This window comes from Mauremys reevesii, linkage group 22, assembly GCF_016161935.1.
Source record: "Mauremys reevesii isolate NIE-2019 linkage group 22, ASM1616193v1, whole genome shotgun sequence".
NCBI classification, from domain to species: Eukaryota; Metazoa; Chordata; order Testudines; family Geoemydidae; genus Mauremys; species Mauremys reevesii.
In genome coordinates this window covers 4,406,334-4,426,366 of record NC_052644.1, presented here as the reverse complement: position 1 = coordinate 4,426,366, position 20,033 = coordinate 4,406,334, and the positions used below count along the sequence as shown (strand labels likewise).

The following is a 20,033-nucleotide window of genomic DNA, read 5'->3' as shown; positions in this document are numbered from 1 at the left end:
GGACCCCCGAGAAGGGCTGTCGCACTGGAAGGGGCACCCCCCACAGACCGCACGGGGCCACGATCTGTGAGTCCGTGACAACGGCACGTGCCTAAAGACCTTTAATGCAGTGGGCCAGGGCCCTTACACAACTGGCTGCTTAGGCCAAAGATTAAACGAAACGGTACAGTACAGCCTGTCCTGTCTCACTGTGTTCCCTAGAGACAGTACGCTGAGATCCAAACTATTTTAGGTCACCTGGTCCCTCATGACTGTCGCTTTGTGAGATTTTTTGGCTTCCCGTTCCTGTCCTGCGTCCTGTTTCTCAGCTGTGAAGGACTCACTTGACTGGCTTGTTTAGTTCAACCTTTCCTTCTGCTCCAAAGCCGCTGGCCTTAAGAAAAGCGAGAGCCCCAATGAGGTAGCTGAGACCTCCTGGCTGGGGAATATGATGCAGGCAGGAGGGAGCACGGCTAAAGGGTTAGAGCACTGGCCACCCGAATCTTATCCCTAGCACAGCCCCTGGGCCTGCTGGGGCTCCATGAGTGAGTCATGTCCCTGCTCCGTGCCTCAGTTTCCCCATCTGTAAAATGGAACTAAGGCTGTGGCTCTGCTTAGCCAAGTGCTCTGGGCTGGGCTGATGCAAAGCTCCAGGAATCAATTGTAGGTGGAGCCTTTAATTCCTAGGGCACCCGCAAGCCCTAAAAAATCTCAGCGGTGTTACATAGCAGGGATAAACTGCTGTCCCCGGCCGGCACGTGCCATTTGTGGGCCCCACGACCTGCCGCCAGCGGTGGGTCATGCCAGACAAGCTGCAGTTTAGAGAGTTAACTGTATTTCAAAGGCAATAGGATAAATACCAAGGGCCAATTTTCCAGCAAGTCCATTAACTCAGCTGCCATTTCTACCACCACCCCATAACCTCCTGCCCCCATCAAACACACATCCCTTTAAATCCCCCACCCCTCAGGACAGGCAGCGTCCCGCTTGGAACATGCTGGAGCCAATTAACGCAGCCAGGTCCTCATCCCTCCGCGGCCCCGCTCAGCGGGGAGGGATTTTGTCAAACTCTCCCCGCCGTGGGCTGGAGGCAGCTTTTAAAAACATCAGTTGTGAGCAAGGGGGGGTTTCAATCCCGGGGGGCGGGGATTCTGCCAGGGAGGCAGGATTGAAATTTGACCCTCCTTCAAATCTTTCTAGTCAAAAACCTCCCCGTAAGCCAGGCTGGCGCCTCACACACCAGAATTCCAGCATTCAGCCCCTAGCTGGTGGGGGAGCTCGCTCGGCTCTCAGACGCCAGAGTGATGAAGACTCCAGCCCGGCGCTGAGAGAGCTCCTCCGCTGGCTCACCGCCCATGGTGTTAAAAACCTGCACCCCGTTTTCCAGCGGACCCCGCCCAGCCACGGGATCTCACTCTGGATTAACAAGGCCCCTGCTGTCAGAAATCGCCTCCGGCTGCAGGGCCTTCGAGACCCGGCCCGAGTCGCCTTTCTGCCCCAGCTTTGAATGTTCAAGCCACTCTTCAGTCTTGAGCCGAGGGGGGAGAAATTCAAGCATTTGGACACGAAACAGACGCTAACTTGGCGCCAGACGCCCACGAGGCTGTGTTAAGAGGGGACGCAGGCTATGGCGCGTTCTGCTTGTGTCCTGGGTGTCACGCACAGTTCCTCGCTGCTCGGTCTGTGGCTACGGCGCCTTCCACCCCCATGCAGGGAGGCATCGTGCGTCCTCCGGCATTCAGCTGGTGCCCTTCCAGAAGCCTGAAGGGTGCAGAGCAGGGCTGGCTGTATGGCCATGCAGCGGGGATCGGGAATGACAAGGGAGGAGAGGATGGAGCTTGGAGTACCTCAGCCCGCCAGGAGCCCAGATCAGTAGTGTCTCTTGGCTAGCCAAGGGGGACGGTGCGCCCACGCGGTTGGAGAGGGATGGGGGGGAGCTGGATCGCAGCCTGTAAAAATCTATTGCAAATAAATAGGGTGCTGCAAAGGGTCCCCCTGCCCAGCCGTCCTGACCCCCAGCCGTAGTCCCAGACACCGAGAAGCTCCCCACCAAGGGGTAAGTGGGTGGGGAAAACCCCCTCCCTAGCAGCAGCCCGGACCTCCGTCGCTGCCCTCCCCCGCGCCGGCCCGGCCCTGCCGCAGGGGGGCGCTCTGGATGTGGGGGTTGGGCTGGTGGCTGTCGCTGTGGGGGAGGCCGCTGCCCACCCGGTTCTTGATCTCGGCCGCCATGGTGACGAAGGCCTGCTCCACGTTGGTGGCGGTCTTGGCGCTGGTCTCCAGGAACGGCACCTCCAGCGCGTCCGCGTATTCCTGCCCCAGGGGAGGGAAAACACGAAAGGCCACGGTTAGTGCCGGGCAGATCTCCGCCTCGCCCTGCCAGCTTGGTTATTCCCGGGAGCCCTGGGCTCGGGTTTAAGTGTGCGACACGTGCATTATTCTGCCCCGTCCCCCCCGGTACTGACCTTGGCCGTGGTGTAATCCACCACCTTCTTGCACGTCAGGTCGTTCTTGTTGCCCACAATCAGCTTGTTGACGTTTTCGCTGGCGTAGCGGCCGATCTCCTCCAGCCACAGGTGCATGTTGCTGAACGAGTCCTGGAGGGGAGGGGAGCGGAGACGGGAGAGGCTCTGAGAGCGACGTCTCCAGAGGCCCAGCGCTTCCCTGATTCCTTCTGGGAAGATCTGCTCACACACACGTCCCCCAAAGCAACCATTAATTGGGAGCGACTCTCAGGCGTTACTCCCCTGAGCGGGACTTGAGCCCACAGCCTGGAGGGAAAGGCTCCACTGCCCCACCCCCAAGCAATGGACTTAGCCAGTCTCGGAGCGGCTACCCTCTTAGAATAGAATCTCAGGGTTGGAAGGGACCTCAGGAGGTATCTAGTCCAACCCCCTGCTCAAAGCAGGACCAATCCCCTACTAAAGAGACCCAAGACACCCCCGGCCACGCAGGTGTTGGGATTTTCAGCCCAGCAGATTCATTTACATTTCCAGCAAGACTGGATTTCGCCTCCTCGACTTTAACAAAGTTGGTGGTGTTATTGACACAGAGTCCTTGGCTGGCACGGAGCCGCTCTGAGAGAATGCGAAGATCATTCGCACGCAACGCTCAGGTCTCCCACCAAACGCATGCAGCTGCCTCTAGGGCGGAATCAGTGTGGCAGCTGTTTTAAACAACAGGCAGCGCACCGCTTCACTGAAGAAATCCCGCATCTGAGATCAGCCCAGGGCACATGGCAGCCAGGTCTGGATCTACTACACACAAGCCAAAAAAGGGCTGTTCATTTAAAATAAAATCCCCATGCAGATACCAGTAAATTTTCCTCTGCACTTTCACTGGGATACTGGATTTGCCTTCCCTTCCGGCCTTAAAATGCTGCGTAGTTTCTATACAGCTGTTGAAACAGCTGTCACATCCCAATGCAGAGGTAGCTTTATCTCTCCACTAGATGACATGATCCAGAGCCACTGTGCCTCACTCCAGAGGTGGCTGCATCTCAGTGCCGGGTGACATGATTCCAGTATAAACAGCTGCCATGTCCCACTCCAGAGGTGGCTGCATCTCAGTGCCAGGTGACATGATCCTGGCATAAACAGCTGCCATGTCCCACCCCAGGGTGAAGAACATTGATAAGCCACAGTCATTTACAACCAAGGGCAAGTCCGTACCTGGCATAACGCCCTCCCTTAGGAAGGGCTCCATGGTCAGACTCACCTGGTCCGTTACATCATACACAATGATGATACCGTGCGCACCTCTGTAGTAACTGGACGTGATCGTCCGGAAGCGCTCCTGGCCGGCCGTGTCCCACTGCAGGGCAGGGAAAGAAAGACACATGGACTATGCTCCTTCCCACCACTAGAAAGGGAACCCAGGAGTCCTGGCGCCCAGCCTCTCCCACAATACTCCCTCCAAGAGCCAGGGATAGAACCCAGGAGTCCTGGCTCTGAATCCTCCGCTCTACTGGACTACAGAACCCAGGTGTCCGGACTCCCAACCCCCCAGTTCTAGCCTCCGGCCAGCATTCCTCCCCAGAGTCAGAAATAGATTCCTTGCTTCCAGCCCCCCTGCTCTACCCATTAGACCCCACTCCCCTTTCAGTGCCTGGGAGAGAACCCAGGAGCCCTGGTGCCCAGCCCCCTGCTCTAACCACTACATGGCCCCCACACCTCTGATAAGCAGCAAACGCAGGGAAAACAGCAGCCCCAGCTGCGGGGAAGCTCGCTTCAGGGTGGGGGAGAAACACACGAAAGAGCTTGTCTGGGTGACGGAAACACGCGGGCGGCGCCACCCACAGGGAGCAGCCCGGATACGCAGGACCGTGATGGCACACTGGCTCTGAGCTCTGCAGAGGGCGCTGCCGAGCCCCCCGGCTGGCTGGGCTTGGGGTGAAAGCCCCAGACTCAGTTCCCAGCTCTGCCCCTAACTCCCCATGCGACTCGCTGCATCTCAGGCCCCAGGGCCGGCTCCAGGCACCAGCGCAGCAAGCAGGTGCCTGGGGTGGCCAAGGGGAAGGGGCAGCACGTCCGGCTCTTTGGCAGCGGGTCCCTCAGTCCCTCTCGGACGGGGGGAAGGACCTGCCGCCAAATTGCCGTCAAAGAATGAAGCGGCAGCGGTAGAGCTGCCGCCAAAGTGCCGCTGACCACGGCTTCCCCCCACCCCAAAGCGCTTGGGGTGGCAAAAACGCTGGAGCCGGCCCTGTCAGGACCCCGCGCTGCCAGGCCACTTCAGCAGTCAGGACTTTGGGGCAGGGACTCCATGTCTGTGCAGCACCTGGAGCAACAGGGGAACCCCCCGACCTCGCCTAGGGTCCGTGCAGCACCCGGCATGACGGGAGAACCCCCCTGACCTCGCCTAGGGTCCGTGCAGCACCCGGCATGATGGGGAACCCCCCCGAGCTCGCCTAGGGTCTGTGCAGCACCTGGCGCAATGGGGGGAACCCCCCAACCTTGCCTAGGGTCCGTGCAGCACCTGGTGCAATGGGAGGAACCCCCCAACCTCGCCTAGGGTCCGTGCAGCACTTGGCGTGACAGGGGGAACCCCCCAACCTTGCCTGGGGGCCGTGCAGCACCCGGCATGATGGGGGAATCCCCCAACCTCACCTAGGGTCTGTGCAGCACCTGGCGCAATGGGGGGAACCCCCCAACCTTGCCTAGGGTCCGTGCAGCACCCGGCGCAATGGGGGGAACCCCCCAACCTCGCCTAGGGTCTGTGCAGCACTTGGCGTGACAGGGGGAACCCCCCGACCTTGCCTGGGGGCCATGCAGCATCTGGCATGATGGGGGAATCCCCCCCAACCTTGTCTGGGGGTCGTGCAGCACCCGGCGCGACGGAGGGAACCTCCCGACCTCGCCTGGGGTCAGTACAGCAAACAGCGCGACAGGAGGAACCCCCCGACCTCGCCTGGGGTCAGTGCAGCACCCGGTGTGGACCCCTCCTCAGTCAGTGTCCATGCAGTGCCCTGTGATTGGGTGCCCATAGAACCCAGGAGTCCAACTCCCAGCCCTCCCCCGCTCTAACCCACCAGAACCTACACCTCTCCTGACTCCCAGCCCCCCCTGCTCTAACCAGTAGACCCGACTCCCTTCCTAGAGCTGGAAATGGAACCCAGGGGTCCTGACACCCCCGACTGCCATGAACTCACTATCTGAAGTTTGATAGTTTTCCCCTCCAGCTCGATGGTCCGGATCTTGAAGTCCACCCCGATGGTACTGATGTAGCTGTCTGTGTAATTGTCATCCTGGGGAAGAGAGGAGGGACAGCGAGTGATGGGGCCGGGGGGAGCCCGGCAGTGCCCCCCAGCCTTCGCCAGACTGAGTGCTCCCCCAACACTGCCCCTCAGCCATCATGGTGCCACTGTGCTGCCCACCCCACAGCCCCTAGGAACTTCACAGCAACTAAAAGCTTAGCACCTGCTTCCCCCTGCTCTAAAAGCTTGGCCACTGGGGCTAAAGGAGAATCCCCATCGGCTCTTAGCAGCACAGGGGCTAGGACACACAAATGAGCAGTTCCAATTCCATCCTGGAGAGGACAGTGGCTTTACCCTAGTAAGATGCACACGCCCTCAACCCCTCAGGTTCAGGCCGTATGGTATTTTTATCACGTCACAAACGGGGAAACTGAGGCAGGGAACAAGGCAGCAACTCGCTCAAGGTCGCACAGCGAGGGGCTGACTGAGCTACGAAGAGAAGCCAGGAGACCCGATTCCCAGCCCCCTTCTCCCACCCCTCCCCCGGCTCTAACCCACTAGACTCTGTTCCCACCCATCATTCTTGCTTCCCCCACTGGATGGGAGAAATTCCTTCATCAGGGTCCTTGGTTTCTCTCCCTCCTTGGGCCTGGAGAGGGGAAGAGCTGTTAGGGTCAGGAGTGTCCATGGGCCCCATGGGGTGGGTGACCTGGCTTCTAGGCACACGTAATAGCAATACAAATGTACAGCGCCTGGCACAATGGGGGACTGGTCTATGAGCAGGGTGCCTAGATTCTACCATAATACACCTAATAGCAATACAAATGTACAGCGCCTGGCACAATGGGGGGCTGGTCTATGAGCAGGGTGCCTAGATTCTACCGTAATACACCTAATAGCAATACAAATGTACAGCGCCTGGCACAATGGGGGCTGGTCTATGAGCAGGGTGCCCGGGCACTACCGTAATACCCCTAATAAATAATCATCTCTGATACTCACTGCGAAGCGCAGCAGGAGGCAGGATTTGCCGACCCCGGAGTCCCCGATCAGGAGGAGTTTGAACAAGTAGTCACTGTTGGGGAGAGGGGAGGGTGACTCCCTGAAATGCCTTGGAGGGGGGCAATTCTAGCAGCTGAGTAACCCCCCCTTCCGCTGCAGCCAAACAGCCGCCAGCAGGGATCCAACAACGGACTCAGCGCAGGAACTGCCAGCCCCTGATAGTGGCTCTCTGATAGGGGAAAGTGGTTGCAGTGGCTGCGGGTGGCCAACAGGGAGCGATATCACCCCGCTCACAGGGCCGAGGACCCCAGCAACCACCCCCATCCCTTCTAATGCCTGCCAGGAGAACACAGGGCTCCCCCCACCCATATGCACAAAGACACCTCCCCCCAACGGATCCTGTTCCCTTCTCTGAGAGATCTGTGCTTAGCACATCTGGGCACATTAACCCCCCCCCAACATCTGGGCACATTAAGCCCCCCCCCAACATCTGGGCACATTTCCACACTTCTCCAATATTTCCCCCCCACCATCTGCTTAATGTGCCCCATTCACCCTATATCTCCTCTGAGGACAATTCCTCCCCCGTCCCAACATGATGCACCGCCACCCCCTTTTAAAAGTAGTTAAAGCACCCAGGGAGACGGAGGTGGACAGCATGGGCAGGCAGCCCTCAGAGTGAGGGGACTCCAAGCATCTTGCAGGGGTGCACGCAGGGCCGGCTGCAGGGTTTTTGCCGCCCCAAGCGGCAAAAAATAAAAAAGACGCGATTGCAATCGGTGGTTGCTCCACCGCGCCGCTTTCTTCTTCGGCGGCACTTCGGCAGCAGGTCCTTCCCTACGAGAGGGGTTGAGGGACCCGCCGCCGAAGAGCCGGACGTGCCGTCCCTTCCCCTTGGCCGCCCCAAGCACCTGCTTGCTGCGCTGGTGCCTGGAGCCGGCCCTGGGTGCACGGTAGGGAAACAGGGTGGTACGATGCTGCAGGATACGGCTGATTTGTGTCTTAGTCCATCCCAGGGCTCTCCCATCTCTAGCCCCTGCTCCCCGTGCCCCACTGCACAGAATTACAGGGCGGGCAGGCAAGCAATGCCAGCTGCTGCGGTTGTTTATGCAAAGGGGACGGCTGCCCTCCAGGAACCGGGCTGAGACCCACCCAACTCACTGCACGCAACAGCCATCTTTTGCTCAGCATCCCCCCGACCTCCTGCCAGCCATGCGATGCAACCCCTGGTTCTGGCAGCCCGGACTCACTATTCTGGATTGATGGTCGACATGACGGCGCGGGGGCGTCCGGGGTCCGGCTCAGAGACGGTGCTGCTTCGAGGGAGGGGGGCAGGGGAGCCCCAGGTTCTTGCTGGATCCTGCAAGGCCAGTGACAGGGGGTGTGGGAGAGAGACAAAAGGGATTAATGGGTGCAGTCTAAGCCCCTCACCAAAATGAGATGGGGGGGGGGTTATTTCCATTTTACACAGGGGGGAAAGAAAGTGATGTGCCCAAGGTCATGCAAACTGGTGGCAGAGCTGGGAATGGAACCCAGGAGTCCTGCCTCTCAGTTGCCATCCCTGCTCTAACCACTAGACCCCACTCCCCTCCCAAAGCTGGGGATAGAACCCAGAAGTCCTGGCTCCCAGCCCCCTGCTCTACTCCATAATAATGCACCGTGCTTCCCCGGATCCTTTCATCCCAGAATCTTCACACCCCAGTGAATTACCCCCGGCAACCTACTCTGGAAATCAGGTTTTCACCCCCACGAGCCGCGGAGAAGGGAAAGGACTTCCCAAGGTCACACGGGGACCGAGGGGGTCCAGAGCTGGAAGAGAAAACACACACCCCAGCCCACAAAGTCCTGGCTCCCAGCCTTCACTGCTCCAACCACTAGACCCGCCCCCCCGGAATAGAACCCAGGAGTCCTGCCTCTCAGCAACCCCCCACCCCACTCCCATCCCGCAGCCCAGGCGAGATTTAGGGGGAGGCTCATGGCAGGAACTGGCCAGTTTAATCAGGATGGTGGCTGGCAGGCGAGGGGGGGTTACCCCCTTCCCACATGGGCCAGACCTCCAGGGTGGGGGAGCAATTGGGGACTTGGCAGCCAGGCTGGGCCTGGAGGCATCTCTGGGGGGTGGAGTATAAGGGGCTCCATTCTAGGGGGCACGAGGGGCTATACCCAGAACCCCCCCTCATTCCACCTCCCCAGTCTTCCAGTGGGCTCAGCGAGGTTCCCCCATATCTGCACCCTGTACCCCAGCCCTAGGGGTGTAACTCTGGCTCCCCCCGACTGTTCCCTCCCTCAGGCAGCTGCAGGTATTGCATCCTGCCCCTCCCCCCAAACCTGCTCTCTCATCCCTCCTGCAACCTGCCTCCAGCTCCTCCCACCCCCCCAGACCTTCTCCCCCTATTGCCCCCAGTTCCTATACCCCAGCCCCCAGCATCTCCATGCCCCCAAGCCTGCCCCCGTGCCCATACCCCAGCCCCCAGCATCTCCAGCCCCCAAGCCTATGCCCCGTGCCCATACCCCACCCCCAGCATCTCCACCCCCAAGCCTGCCCCGTGCCCATACCCCAGCCCCTCCCCAGCAGCCCGGCCTATACCCCAGACACACACACTCCGATCTACTCCCTCTGTCCCCTCCCCGCAGCCGCAAGGGAAGCAGACCCCCCCCCGCCCAGCTCAGGCACCTTGAGCCGGACACCCGCTCGACGCAGTAAGATGTCTCCCAGGCCCAGACTGCAGCATCCTCCCCGCTCATCCCCCCCCCCCCGGCTGTAGCACCCCCACCCCGAGCCCAGCCGGGCGTGGGGGGGGGGTCCCCAGAGTCTCCCCCACGTCGCTGGGGAGATGCCGGCGCTGCTGAGACAGCCGGTGCCGAGTGCAAATTAGCTGGCACCTGGGTGCAGGGGGGGGGCTCCCCCTTCCAGCCCGATCGCTCCCCCCTGCCCCCGAGCAGGTGCAGCGCCGATCCCTTTCCAGCCGATCCCTTTCCCGAAGAGGGGCAGCGCCCCGATCCCGTCCGGACAGGTGTAAGCGAAGATGCCCCCCCACCGCAAAAACCCAGCGCACAGACACAAGCCCTACGCTATTGGCTGGCTGGGCGAGCCGCAGCCAGGGATGGAGGCGATTGGCTGAGCCCCTGACCCAAATCTGGGTGGGTTTTGTTTTTTAACCCTTCAGAGGCTGGAGGGAGTGGGTTAAGCTGGGAGCTGCCCCCGACCCCCCCCCCCATGTTTGTGTCAGAAAGGCCCATTGTGATCATCTAGTCTCTCTCCCACCCACCCCCCGCGCCATAACTCAGCTCCTCCCCGAATTGAATGAGGGAAGATTTTCACAGGCACCAAATTCAATAGACTTGAATGTTTTCTTCTCTCGCCCCACCACCTCCCCCCAGCGGCCAGGATCCTGGAGAGTTCCCATGCTGGAGCCCACTGGGCCTGTTATTGTGTGTATTAGGGCAAAACATTTCCCTTGCTATTAGGTGCATTACGGTAGCACCCAGGTGCCCCAGCCACAAGCCAGGACCCTATTGCACCAGGCTCTGAATATTTTGAATGCTATTAGGTGTATTACGGTAGAACCTAGGCACCCCAGCCATGGAGCAGGACCCTCATCGTGCCAGGTGCTGTATGCTTGTATTGCTATTAGGTGTATTATGGTAGCACCTAGGCACCCCAGCCATGGAGCAGGACCCCATCGTGCCAGGTGCTGTACACTTGTATTGCTATTAGGTGTATTACGGTAGCACCTAGGCACCCCAGCCATGGAGCAGGACCCCATCGTGCCAGGCGCTGTATGCTTATATTGCTATTAGGTGTATTACGGTAGCACCTAGGCACCCCAGCCATGGAGCAGGACCCCATCATGCCAGGTGCTGTACACTTGTATTGCTATTAGGTGTATTACGGTAGCACCTAGGCACCCCAGCCATGGAGCAGGACCCCATCGTGCCAGGCGCTGTATGCTTATATTGCTATTAGGTGTATTACGGTAGCACCTAGGCACCCCAGCCATGGAGCAGGACCCCATCGTGCCAGGCGCTGTATGCTTATATTGCTATTAGGTGTATTACGGTAGCACCTAGGCACCCCAGCCATGGAGCAGGACCCCATCGTGCCAGGCGCTGTACAAACATGGAACCAAAAGGCAGTTCCTGCCCCAAAGAGCTTCCAATCTAAGCCTAAGACAGGAGACGCCAGCTGGAGACGGCTGGGGCGGCACAAGGGCACAACTGGCCAGCGTGATGGGCAGCCTGCTCAGCACACCAGCCGCTGACCCACAGGCAAGCTTTGTGCAGGCATCACGTGGTCATTCCAAACTGGGCCAATCCTGCCGTCTGCTTGGCACGGCTGGGGTCCCCCTGCCCCACCCGCAATCAGGGACGGAGGCAATTCCCTTCCGCCCGACACTTGGCAAAGAACACAGGCTGGGAGGCGGGTCGGGGAGAACGGGGACTGTGTCGCAGGGAGGCGGGCAGGCAAAGAAAGGAAAATGCTGGTGTTAGAGGTGTAGATAGAGCAGCGAGGCCAAGGTATGGGGCTTTCTCTTCAGAGCCGTGTGCCCTCCTGCATCGCACACTGGCCTGGGACCTGGAAGATGTGGGTTCTAATCTCAGCTTGATCACAGGCAAATCATGCTTGCTTTGTGCCTCAGTTTCCCCACCCATAGAACAGAGCTAATGATACTGACCTCCTCTGTAAAGCCGCTTGAGATAGACTAGGGCTGATTATGATTAAGGCCTGAGCTTGCTGGAGGAGGTGAGTGCACGGCGGGACATTTCCCCACCCTGCTGGTAGCCTCAGCAGAGCGTCCGTGCTCCCCCAAGCCATCGGTTTCATAGCCCACGCTGGACAGGGCGGCACCGTAGCCAGCTGTGGGTCAGACCGCCTTCGGCTCAAGGACCCATGTGCTTCTGGGTGCATGGGAGGGGGCCTTCCCGTGTGAGATTGAGGGAGACGCTAACCCACCTGATTATAATTGAATGCTGCAACCCCTTAGTCACTCCACCGTGAAAAGGCCAAGGGGTAAATGGGACTATGAGGCTTGAGCCCCCCACCTTCCCTTGGAGGTGGGGTGATCCCTACAGAGCTGGGCCAGATTGGCGAAGGGGAGCTGTGTGGCTGGACACTGCCCCAGGGACTCAAAGGGGAGAGGGGGAGGCATCTTCCCCCCGGCATTAAATCCAGACGGAAATTCTCTGAACTCACAACGATTATTTTAAACCCAAGGACGAGATTTTTCACGGTTATTTTATTTTTTTACAAACAGACAGAGTTGAAACTGAGCGAATCCAGCCCCGATGGCGAGAGATTCTGGGCCCAAGTTTCAGGAACACTGAGCCCTCTGGGACGGCAGCGTCCCCCTGAGAAGCTTCCCCCGCCTTGCTCAGTGAGAGTCTCCCCGGCTGCTGTGCATAATGGCCCTGCTTCCAGCTCCCGGCACAGGGGGTCAATTGGGGGCATGGCTGGCGGTATTCTCTGCTCCCCAGGGCCTCTAGGGGGTAGTGCGCAAGTCAGAGCAGCCTCAGGGCTGCTCTAATGGACACTGAGAGCTGGGTAGGGCCCAGAATAGAGGGACTGCAAAGAGGGCTTAAAGCACAAGAATGGGAGGTGCTTTTTGTAGGTTGTAAGTCTCTGATCTGCAGTAACCCGACCAGGGGCTCTACTATCCCCTGCCATGAGGGGGCATCAGAGTCCCCGGTTATCAGGGGTAGCGCTGGGGAGTTAGCTTGGATCCCGTTCCCCTGGGTGCAGGCACTTGTTATTTGGAAGGAGCGACAGCTATCATAGGCCGGCCTCATAGTAGGATCCACTCTTTGTCAGCAATGCAATCTGATTGGATGCAGCCTTCCTCTGCCTGGATCCATCCCAAGACTAAAAGATAGGTAAAATCTGATTGGACGCAGCCTCTGTCAGACTGGATCCATTCTGCGGTGAAGGGGCCGAGATGAAATCTGATTGGATGCAGCCTTCCTCTGCCTGGATCCATCCCAAGACAAGGGGAGAGGTAAAATCTGATTGGATGCAGCTCCGGTCAGACTGGATCCATTCTGAGGTGAGGGGGCAGAGATGAAATCTGATTGGAAGCAGCTCTTCTCTGTCTGGAACTATGCGGAGGCAGGAAGGTGGAGCTGAAGTGTGATTGGATACAGCCCCTCCCTGGTGGGATCCATTCGATGATGAGAGGACGGAGTTGAAACCTGATTGGCCGCAGCCCCTCTGAGAGTGGATCTTCCCAGTGCTGGGGTGGGGAGGGGGGAGCTCTCTCCGATCCTGACGGGTCACTTCAGCAGCCGGAGGCTCATCCTCTGCTCGATGTTCAGCTTCTCCACTGACTGCGGGGAAGCAAGGACATCGGAAACACGGCCAGCCCCGGGCCGTAACCACCTCCTACCCAGACAACCCCCAGGGGTCCTTGCAGGGACGGGGGCAGCCACGCAGCTAAAGCCCTGGGCTCATACTCAATTCCCAACGCTGTTAGCCGCCCCGTGCCTCAGTTTCCCTTCCTGTTCAACGGGGATAATGGTCCCTCCTTGGGTCTCTCACGCAGTTGTGGCCCCAGGCGCTACAGTAATAGACCTAATATTCCATCCTCCACCAGGCCTCACCGCTCCCCTCTAGACGCTCAACTCCACCCCTTGCCCCCCGGCTGTACACCCTGCCCCACCGTGGCAAACTCCTCGAAGGAGATGGCGCCGTCACCGTCCTGATCGGCCTCCTGGATGGTGCGCTCGGCGATGCACGCCAGCTGCTCGTCCGTCACCTGGATGCCGACCATCAGCCGCAGCACCTGGAGGGGAGGAGACAGTGATGGCCCCGCCCCTTGCCCCACCCACCCCTGGGGCTGCCACTGAGGGAGGGGAGGAGGGATTCCAACTCTGGGGGCCCTCAGGCGGACGGGGGCAGTGCCGGCCTCGCACAGTCACCTTGCACACTCGCTCTCCAGCCTGGTGCCCGTGCTCACCCCGAGCCCCTCCCCCTCTCTCTTTGCACACTCCCCAGCCCCTCGCACGCTCATGCACGCTCATTACCTGCAGCATCTCGTCCCGGGAGATCTTCCCGTCACTGTCCTGGTCATAGAGCTGAAAAGCAACTTTGCAACCCCGATTGGTGTCAGTACTGGGATTCCCTCCCGCCACCAGCCCCAACCTCCCCCTGCCCCCCTTAGAGCCCTACATGCTCCTACGTCCCCCCTAGCCCAACACCCCTCCATATGCCTGCGGCCCCACCCTGCCCGGGTACCCTCTACCTCCTCCCCGTGCATGCTCCCACCCCAGCACCCCTCCACATATCTCTGCAAGGCCCGCCCCCCAGTTCTGTCAGTTCCACCCCACCTCAGCACCCCTCCACATGCCCCGGGGTGCCCCCGCCCCACTGCCCCTCCCAGTTCTCCACACGCTTTCCTCACCCCCCACTCCAAATGCCCTCTGGCCAGAGGCCAGTGGTACCTTCCCCTCCCATGCAGGCCCCATAATGCTCATCTGGCTCCTTCTCCCCTTGTCACCAAGGGGCCCCAGTGACTTGCCTCAGCAGTGGGGTGTGGGGGGAAGCCCCCTAGGCCTCCCTCCCCGCACCAGCCCCACTACTCACACTGCAGCTTTCGGAGTCGGCTGTTCGGAGTCGGCTCCGGGCGACCAGTCTCATTGGACTTTCCTTTCTCCAGGGGCCGGAAGTGGGCCAGGACCCGGATGAAGGATCGGAAATCGGTGAGCTCTTCCCTGCGGCGGGGACGGGAGATTTGACTAATAACCAGCGCAGCAGCGCAGGCTGCCAGGCGTGCCACAGCTGTTTAGACAGGGAGCTCTCGCCCGGTGCTGAGATGCGGCCACTTCTGGAGTGGGGCATGGCTGCTGTTTATACAGGGAGCCCTCGCCTGGCACTGAGACGCAGCCACCTCTGGGGCAGGGCACGGAGGCTGTTTACACAGGGAGCCCTTGCCCAGCACTGCAATGCAGCCATCTCTGGGGCGGGGCACAGGGCTGTTTATACAGGGAGATGCAGCTGCTTCTTGGGCGGGGCACAGAGCTGTTTATACAGGGACTCCTGGCCGCCCAGCACTAAGGTGCAGCCACTTCTAGGGTGGGGCACCAAGGTTGTTTATACAGGAAGCCCTCACCTAGTGCTGAGATGCAGCTGCCTCTGGGGCGGGGCGCGAGAGCTGTGTACACAGGGCGAAGGAGGACCACGCATGCCTGTGCCACAGAGGCCACCCTGCTCTGCACCCTGCACCATCCAGTCCCCGTCGGGCTCTGCTGGGTCCCCTATGATGCTCTGCTGCCTGTGAGCTCTGGGGCCCCCCAGTGGTGAGTGACATGCCCTGCAGCCTGCACCCTCCCCGCTGCAGAGCCAGGCCGTTGGCAGCTCCCTGCCCCCACCGTCGATTGGGGCTGGGGGTACTCACCCCTCCTTGAAGAAGGCATTGATGATCCGGTCCCCCAGGGGGTTCACCGCCAGCTCCCCGATCCCTTGCAGATCGTATTTGCTTTAGGGAGTGAGAAAGGGCAGAGGTCATGGCATGGCCGGGCTGGTTTAGCTCTGAACCCTAGGGGGCGTCACCCCTGTGTTCCAGGCCCCAGGCTGGTCCCAAGACTGGTGGCTGTTGCCTCTGGGGTGGGGCACAGGCAGCTGTTTATACAGGGACCCCTCTCTCGGTGCTGAGATGCAGCTGTCTCTGGGGTGGGGTACGGCAGCTGTTTATACAGGGACCCCTCTCTCGGTGCTGAGATGCAGCTGTCTCTGGGGTGGGGTACGGCAGCTGTTTATACAGGGACCTCTCTCTCGGTGCTGAGATGCAGCTGTCTCTGGGGTGGGGTACGGCAGCTGTTTATACAGGGACCTCTCTCTCGGTGCTGAGATGCAGCTGTCTCTGGGGTGGGGCATAGGCAGCTGTTTATACAGGGATCCCTCTCTCAGGGCTGAGATGCAGCTGTCTCTGGGGTGGGGTACGGCAGCCGTTCCAGAGGCGGGCTCTTGGTTATGGTGTTACTCCAGCTTGTTGCCAGAATCTGGCCCGCCACGGGCAGCTCCCATTAGCTGCCCAGCGCATCGCTGCTGCGGGTCTCTGTTAGCAGAGTTGGGCCCCTCAGAGAGCCACTGGGCCCAATCCCCCTCGCCCAGGGCTAAAGCAGGGGGAAGGGGGAGGGGTGTGGACAGCATTCAGGACACCTGGGTTCTATTCTGGGCTCTGATCTTGGGCCCCACCCCATGCCTCAGTTTCCCCTCCCACCCTTTCGTCTGTCTCCTTGGGGCAGGGGCTTCTCTCCCACCGGTTTCTGCAGCACCTGAGGCAACAGGGCCGGGATCCCAGGGGCACTCCTTTCCCCGGATAGGTGCTATCGTAATACCCATGATAATCGCTCCACCTGGAACCCCGGACCGGACCCTGTGTCTGGGCACTGCCTGATCTGTTCCACCCTATATGGCAGGGATGGGCAAACTACGGCCCCAGGGGCTGCGTCCGGCTCTCCAGATGTTTTAATCCAGCCCTTGAGCTCCCGCTGGGGAGTGGGATCCGGGGTTTGCCCCGCTCCAGTGCTCCAGCCGGGGAGTGGGGTCTTGTAGCCACATGTCTGCCCTCCGGCTCCTACACATAGGGGCAGCCAGGGGGCTCCGCATGCTGCCCCCGCCCCAAGCGCTGCCCCCGAAGCTCCCATTGGCCAGGAACCACAGCCAATGTGAGCTGCAGGGGCGGCGCCTGCTGCGGACGGGGCAGCGCGCAGAGCCGCCTGGCCATGCCTCCGCATAGGAGCCCGAGAGGGGACATGCTGCTGCTTCCGGGAGCTGCTTGAGGTAACCGCTGCCCAGAGCCTGCACCCCTGAGTGTCAACCCCATGCCCCAGCCCAGATCTCCCTCCTGCCCTCTGAACCCCTCGATCCAAGCCTGGAGACCCCTCCTGCACCCCAAACTCCTCATCCCCAGCCCTACCCCAGAGCCCGCTCCCCCAGCCAGAGCCCTCCCCCCCCAGTCCCGCACCCCAAGCCGGAGCCCCCTCCCGCACCCTGAACTCCTCATTTCTGGCCCTACCCCCGAGCCCGCCCCCCCAGCCAGAGCCCTCCCCCAGTCCCGCACCCCAAGCCGGAGCCCCCTCCCGCACCCTGAACTCCTCATTTCTGGCCCTACCCCAGAGCCCGCTCCCCCAGTCAGAGCCCTCCCGCACCCCAACCCCTAATTTCGTGTGCATTCATGGCCGGCCATACAATTTCCATACCCAGATGTGGCCCTTGGGCCAAAAAGTTTGCGCCCTCCCCCCACGCTACGGGTTCCTTTACCAGGCCCATCACCGCAGTATCCGAGCACTTTGCACCCAAGCGTTAAACCACCTTAAGGCACCGGAGACTGTTCAGTGCTACTGTACTGAGCCCATAATCGCGCAGCCAGAAGGGCCCAGGGACAGACGCCGGCTTTCCCCTACCTCAGGTAGCCCTTCTGCTCCTTGTCCAGGGCCTGAAACCGGTCGTAGAGGCGGACGACGTTGGCCTGCGAAACTGGACACGAGAGAGCGAGACGGCGTTAGCCCTTAGCAAAGATTCTCCCTTATTGCAGGGCCAAGGCTGGTGAGGGTTTAACCACCCTGGGATGAGAGCTTTAGGATATCGGTGATTAAATCTGTTCCCCTCCCTCCCCCGCATCTGATTAAAATTTAATGAGAAGATTTAATTTCCCGCCAGGGGCCTGGGCCGCTCAGGGATCGCAGCATTATGGGGTTGTTAGTGGGGGGGGAGGGGGGGGTCACATTAAAAGCCCCTCCCCCTGTGTGTGTATATATATATATATATTTATATAGGGCAGGGGGATTGGTTTTTTCCCAAGGGTTTTTGTCTGGAGACCTCAAAGTGTTTTACAAAGGAAGGTCGGTATCATTTTACAGATGGGGAAACTGAGGCACGAGACCACCCAAGGTCACACACAGCCAATCAGTGGCAGAGCTGGGAAGAGAGCCCAGGACTCCTGACTCCCAGCCTGCCTTGCTCTAACCACTAGACCCCACTCTCTTCCGGGAGCTGAAAACAGAACCCAGGAGCCCTGGTTCTGAGCCCAGCACTCTAGCCATGGGGCTATTTTGTCTCAGCGCCCCCTTGCCCATACACCCTGAAGGGGTCCCCCGTTCTCTGTGCCCCGTTCAATCCTTGGCCTGTTAGCCAAGCCTGCCAATTAGCCCCAACCTCAGAGATGCTGTTTTGTGCCACAGGCCCCCGTCCCACGAAGCCCTGAGCTGAGACTCCACAGCTCATGTCACACGTGGGGCCAGCAGCAGCCAACTCAGGTCGGCTTTCAGTTCTTACCCGCCAGGGCTGGATTTGAACCAGCGACCGCGAGGAGCTTCCCAGCTGGGTTCAGAGAGACCCAAAGTGCCAGGTCAGGGGAGCCGGCCTCAGCAGCCCCTTGCTGGGACACCCGTTCAAAGCTTCACACCCAGTAAGTCCCCGGGCCCCAGTGAGTGGCTCTGAAATGCACCCAGGGGCAGATCCTCTGTCACACTCCGAGCCCCCTGGGGTGGGAAATGGCCCCCCCAGAGTCCTCCTCCACACACTGTGCTGTGGTGATTCTCTGCCTCCTCCCCCCCCCCAGTAGATGGGGGGATGGGATGGAGCAGTTTGGGGAGTGAGCCTGCCTCCTTTGCCAGCCCCTCCCATCCACCCACTGTTGGAGCACCTTGCAGATTAACCAGTTAGGCTGCTTTCCCAAGGACCCAGTTCAGATGGGGGAAACTGAGGCACAGGGGGTTTGCCGTGGGACTGTACAGCTCGTCAGTGCCAGAGCCAAGCAGGAACCCAGGAGTCCTGCCTGACTCCACAACCTCTGCTGTGGTCACAAAACAACACCCTTCCCAGAGCTGGGGCAAGAACCCAGGAGTCCTGGCTCCCAGCCCCCCTTGCTCTAACTACCAGACCCCATTCCCCTCCCAGAGCTGGTGCTAAAACCCAAGTCCTGCTTCCCAGCTCCCCTGCTCTAACCACTAGACACCACTCCCCTCCCCAAGCTCAGAATAGAACCCAGGGGTCCTGACACCCAATCCTTTGGCAGAACCATACACAAACACATCCATATACACAAAAACATCCCCCTCGCCTTCAAACAGAGGCCACGGCGGGCAGGTATTTAGGGTGCAGTACTGCCTGCCTGCCCAGCCCTGTACAGTGCAGGGGCCCTGCCCCACATGGCCAGCAGCTCCAGGACACCAGCCAGTGCAACCCCCATTTTTGCTCAGATTTAACTTGCCAACTTTAGGGTTACACAACCCCCCGCCCCCACACCCTGTGCTGCTCACTTACAGCCTGTTTCCAGCATGATCTCGTCCAGCTCGGGGATGGCGGACGGGTGGGAGCTCTGGCAGCCCATCTCTCATGCCGTCAGGCCTCGCCGGGAGCTCCCCACTCTGCAGCCCGGCGCCCAGGGCAACTGGGGTCTGGAGCCAACTTTTCCTAGCAGCCCATTTGGGATCTCGAGTGACTGGCCGGACGGCCAATCAACCCCGGGGAAAGGAAGGCCTTGGAATAGCTGGGCTGAGTGCCTTTAAGGTGGATTTTCCCTTCTCCCCGCCCAGGCAGTAAAGGCTGGGACTGGGAAATAGGGAAGTGGCTTGTTTGTTTGGTTTTCCAAACTGTCAAGGTTTTCTAGGGGGCGGGGAGCGGGGTTTGAGCTGCTCTGAGCACTTCCCATAAGAAGGCTTTTCTACACAGATTGATTGTTTTGCACAGAGCAGCTACCGGTGGAGTAGGGCATGACAGCTGTTTATATGGGGACCTTTGATCTAGCACTGAGATGCAGCCATCTCTGGGGTAGGGCGTGACAGCTGTTTATACGGGGACCTTTGATCTAGCACTGAGATGCAGCCACCTCTGGGGTAGGGCGTGACAGCTGTTTATATGGGGACCTTTGATCTAGCACTGAGATGCAGCCACCTCTGGGGTATGGCGTGACAGCTGTTTATATGGGGACCTTTGATCTAGCACTGAGATGCAGCCTCCTCTGGGGTACGGCGTGACAGCTGTTTATATGGGGACCTTTGATCTAGCACTGAGATGCAGCCACTTCTGGGGTAGGGCGTGACAGCTGTTTACACTGGGATCCCTCACCCAGCACTGAGATGCACCCACTTCTGGGGTGGGAGGGCAGGAGCAGCTGTTTATAAAGGGCTCCCATCACACGGTGCTGAAATGCAGCCACCGCTTGACTGGAGCATGGCAGCTTTTTCTAACAAGGCTCCTTGGCCTGGCACGGAAATGAAGACCCCTCTAGGGTGGGGCTTGGCAGTTGTTTATACAAATATCCCTCACCCAGAGTGGAGCTGCAGCTGTCTCTGGGGTGTGGCACAGCTGCTGTTTAACAGCCGGACTCCAATTGTGCAGCACAGTTTAAGGCACGAAAAGGATGAT

The 20,033-nt window shown here is 59.9% G+C and overlaps 2 protein-coding genes across 4 annotated transcripts; both read right to left on the bottom strand.

Moving 5' to 3' along the window:
* Positions 1 to 792: 792 nt before the first annotated feature.
* On the bottom strand, positions 793 to 9,854 carry LOC120388710 (ras-related protein ORAB-1-like). 3 transcript variants are annotated; one of them, XM_039510732.1, is made up of 7 exons: positions 9,554 to 9,854; positions 7,921 to 8,030; positions 6,671 to 6,743; positions 5,624 to 5,719; positions 3,694 to 3,789; positions 2,442 to 2,573; positions 793 to 2,289 (listed from the first exon to the last, which is right to left on the bottom strand). In XM_039510732.1, exons 2-7 carry the CDS (start codon positions 7,941 to 7,943, stop codon positions 2,062 to 2,064), a joined length of 648 nt encoding a protein of 215 aa, XP_039366666.1. In that variant the 5' UTR covers positions 7,944 to 8,030; positions 9,554 to 9,854; the 3' UTR covers positions 793 to 2,061. The 3 variants fall into 3 exon arrangements, with proteins under 3 accessions (XP_039366666.1, XP_039366668.1, XP_039366667.1); XM_039510734.1 differs by having other exon boundaries at positions 9,742 to 9,844; XM_039510733.1 differs by lacking the exon at positions 9,554 to 9,854 and adding an exon at positions 9,345 to 9,476.
* Positions 9,855 to 11,903: 2,049 nt separating this feature from the next.
* On the bottom strand, positions 11,904 to 19,377 carry LOC120388711 (calcineurin B homologous protein 2-like). The gene is made up of 7 exons (XM_039510735.1): positions 18,930 to 19,377; positions 17,069 to 17,141; positions 15,058 to 15,138; positions 14,247 to 14,374; positions 13,688 to 13,749; positions 13,324 to 13,446; positions 11,904 to 12,991 (listed from the first exon to the last, which is right to left on the bottom strand). The coding sequence occupies exons 1-7, from the start codon at positions 18,994 to 18,996 to the stop codon at positions 12,938 to 12,940; spliced, it is 588 nt and encodes a 195-aa protein (XP_039366669.1). The 5' UTR covers positions 18,997 to 19,377; the 3' UTR covers positions 11,904 to 12,937.
* Between the last annotated feature and the right edge of the window lie 656 nt (positions 19,378 to 20,033).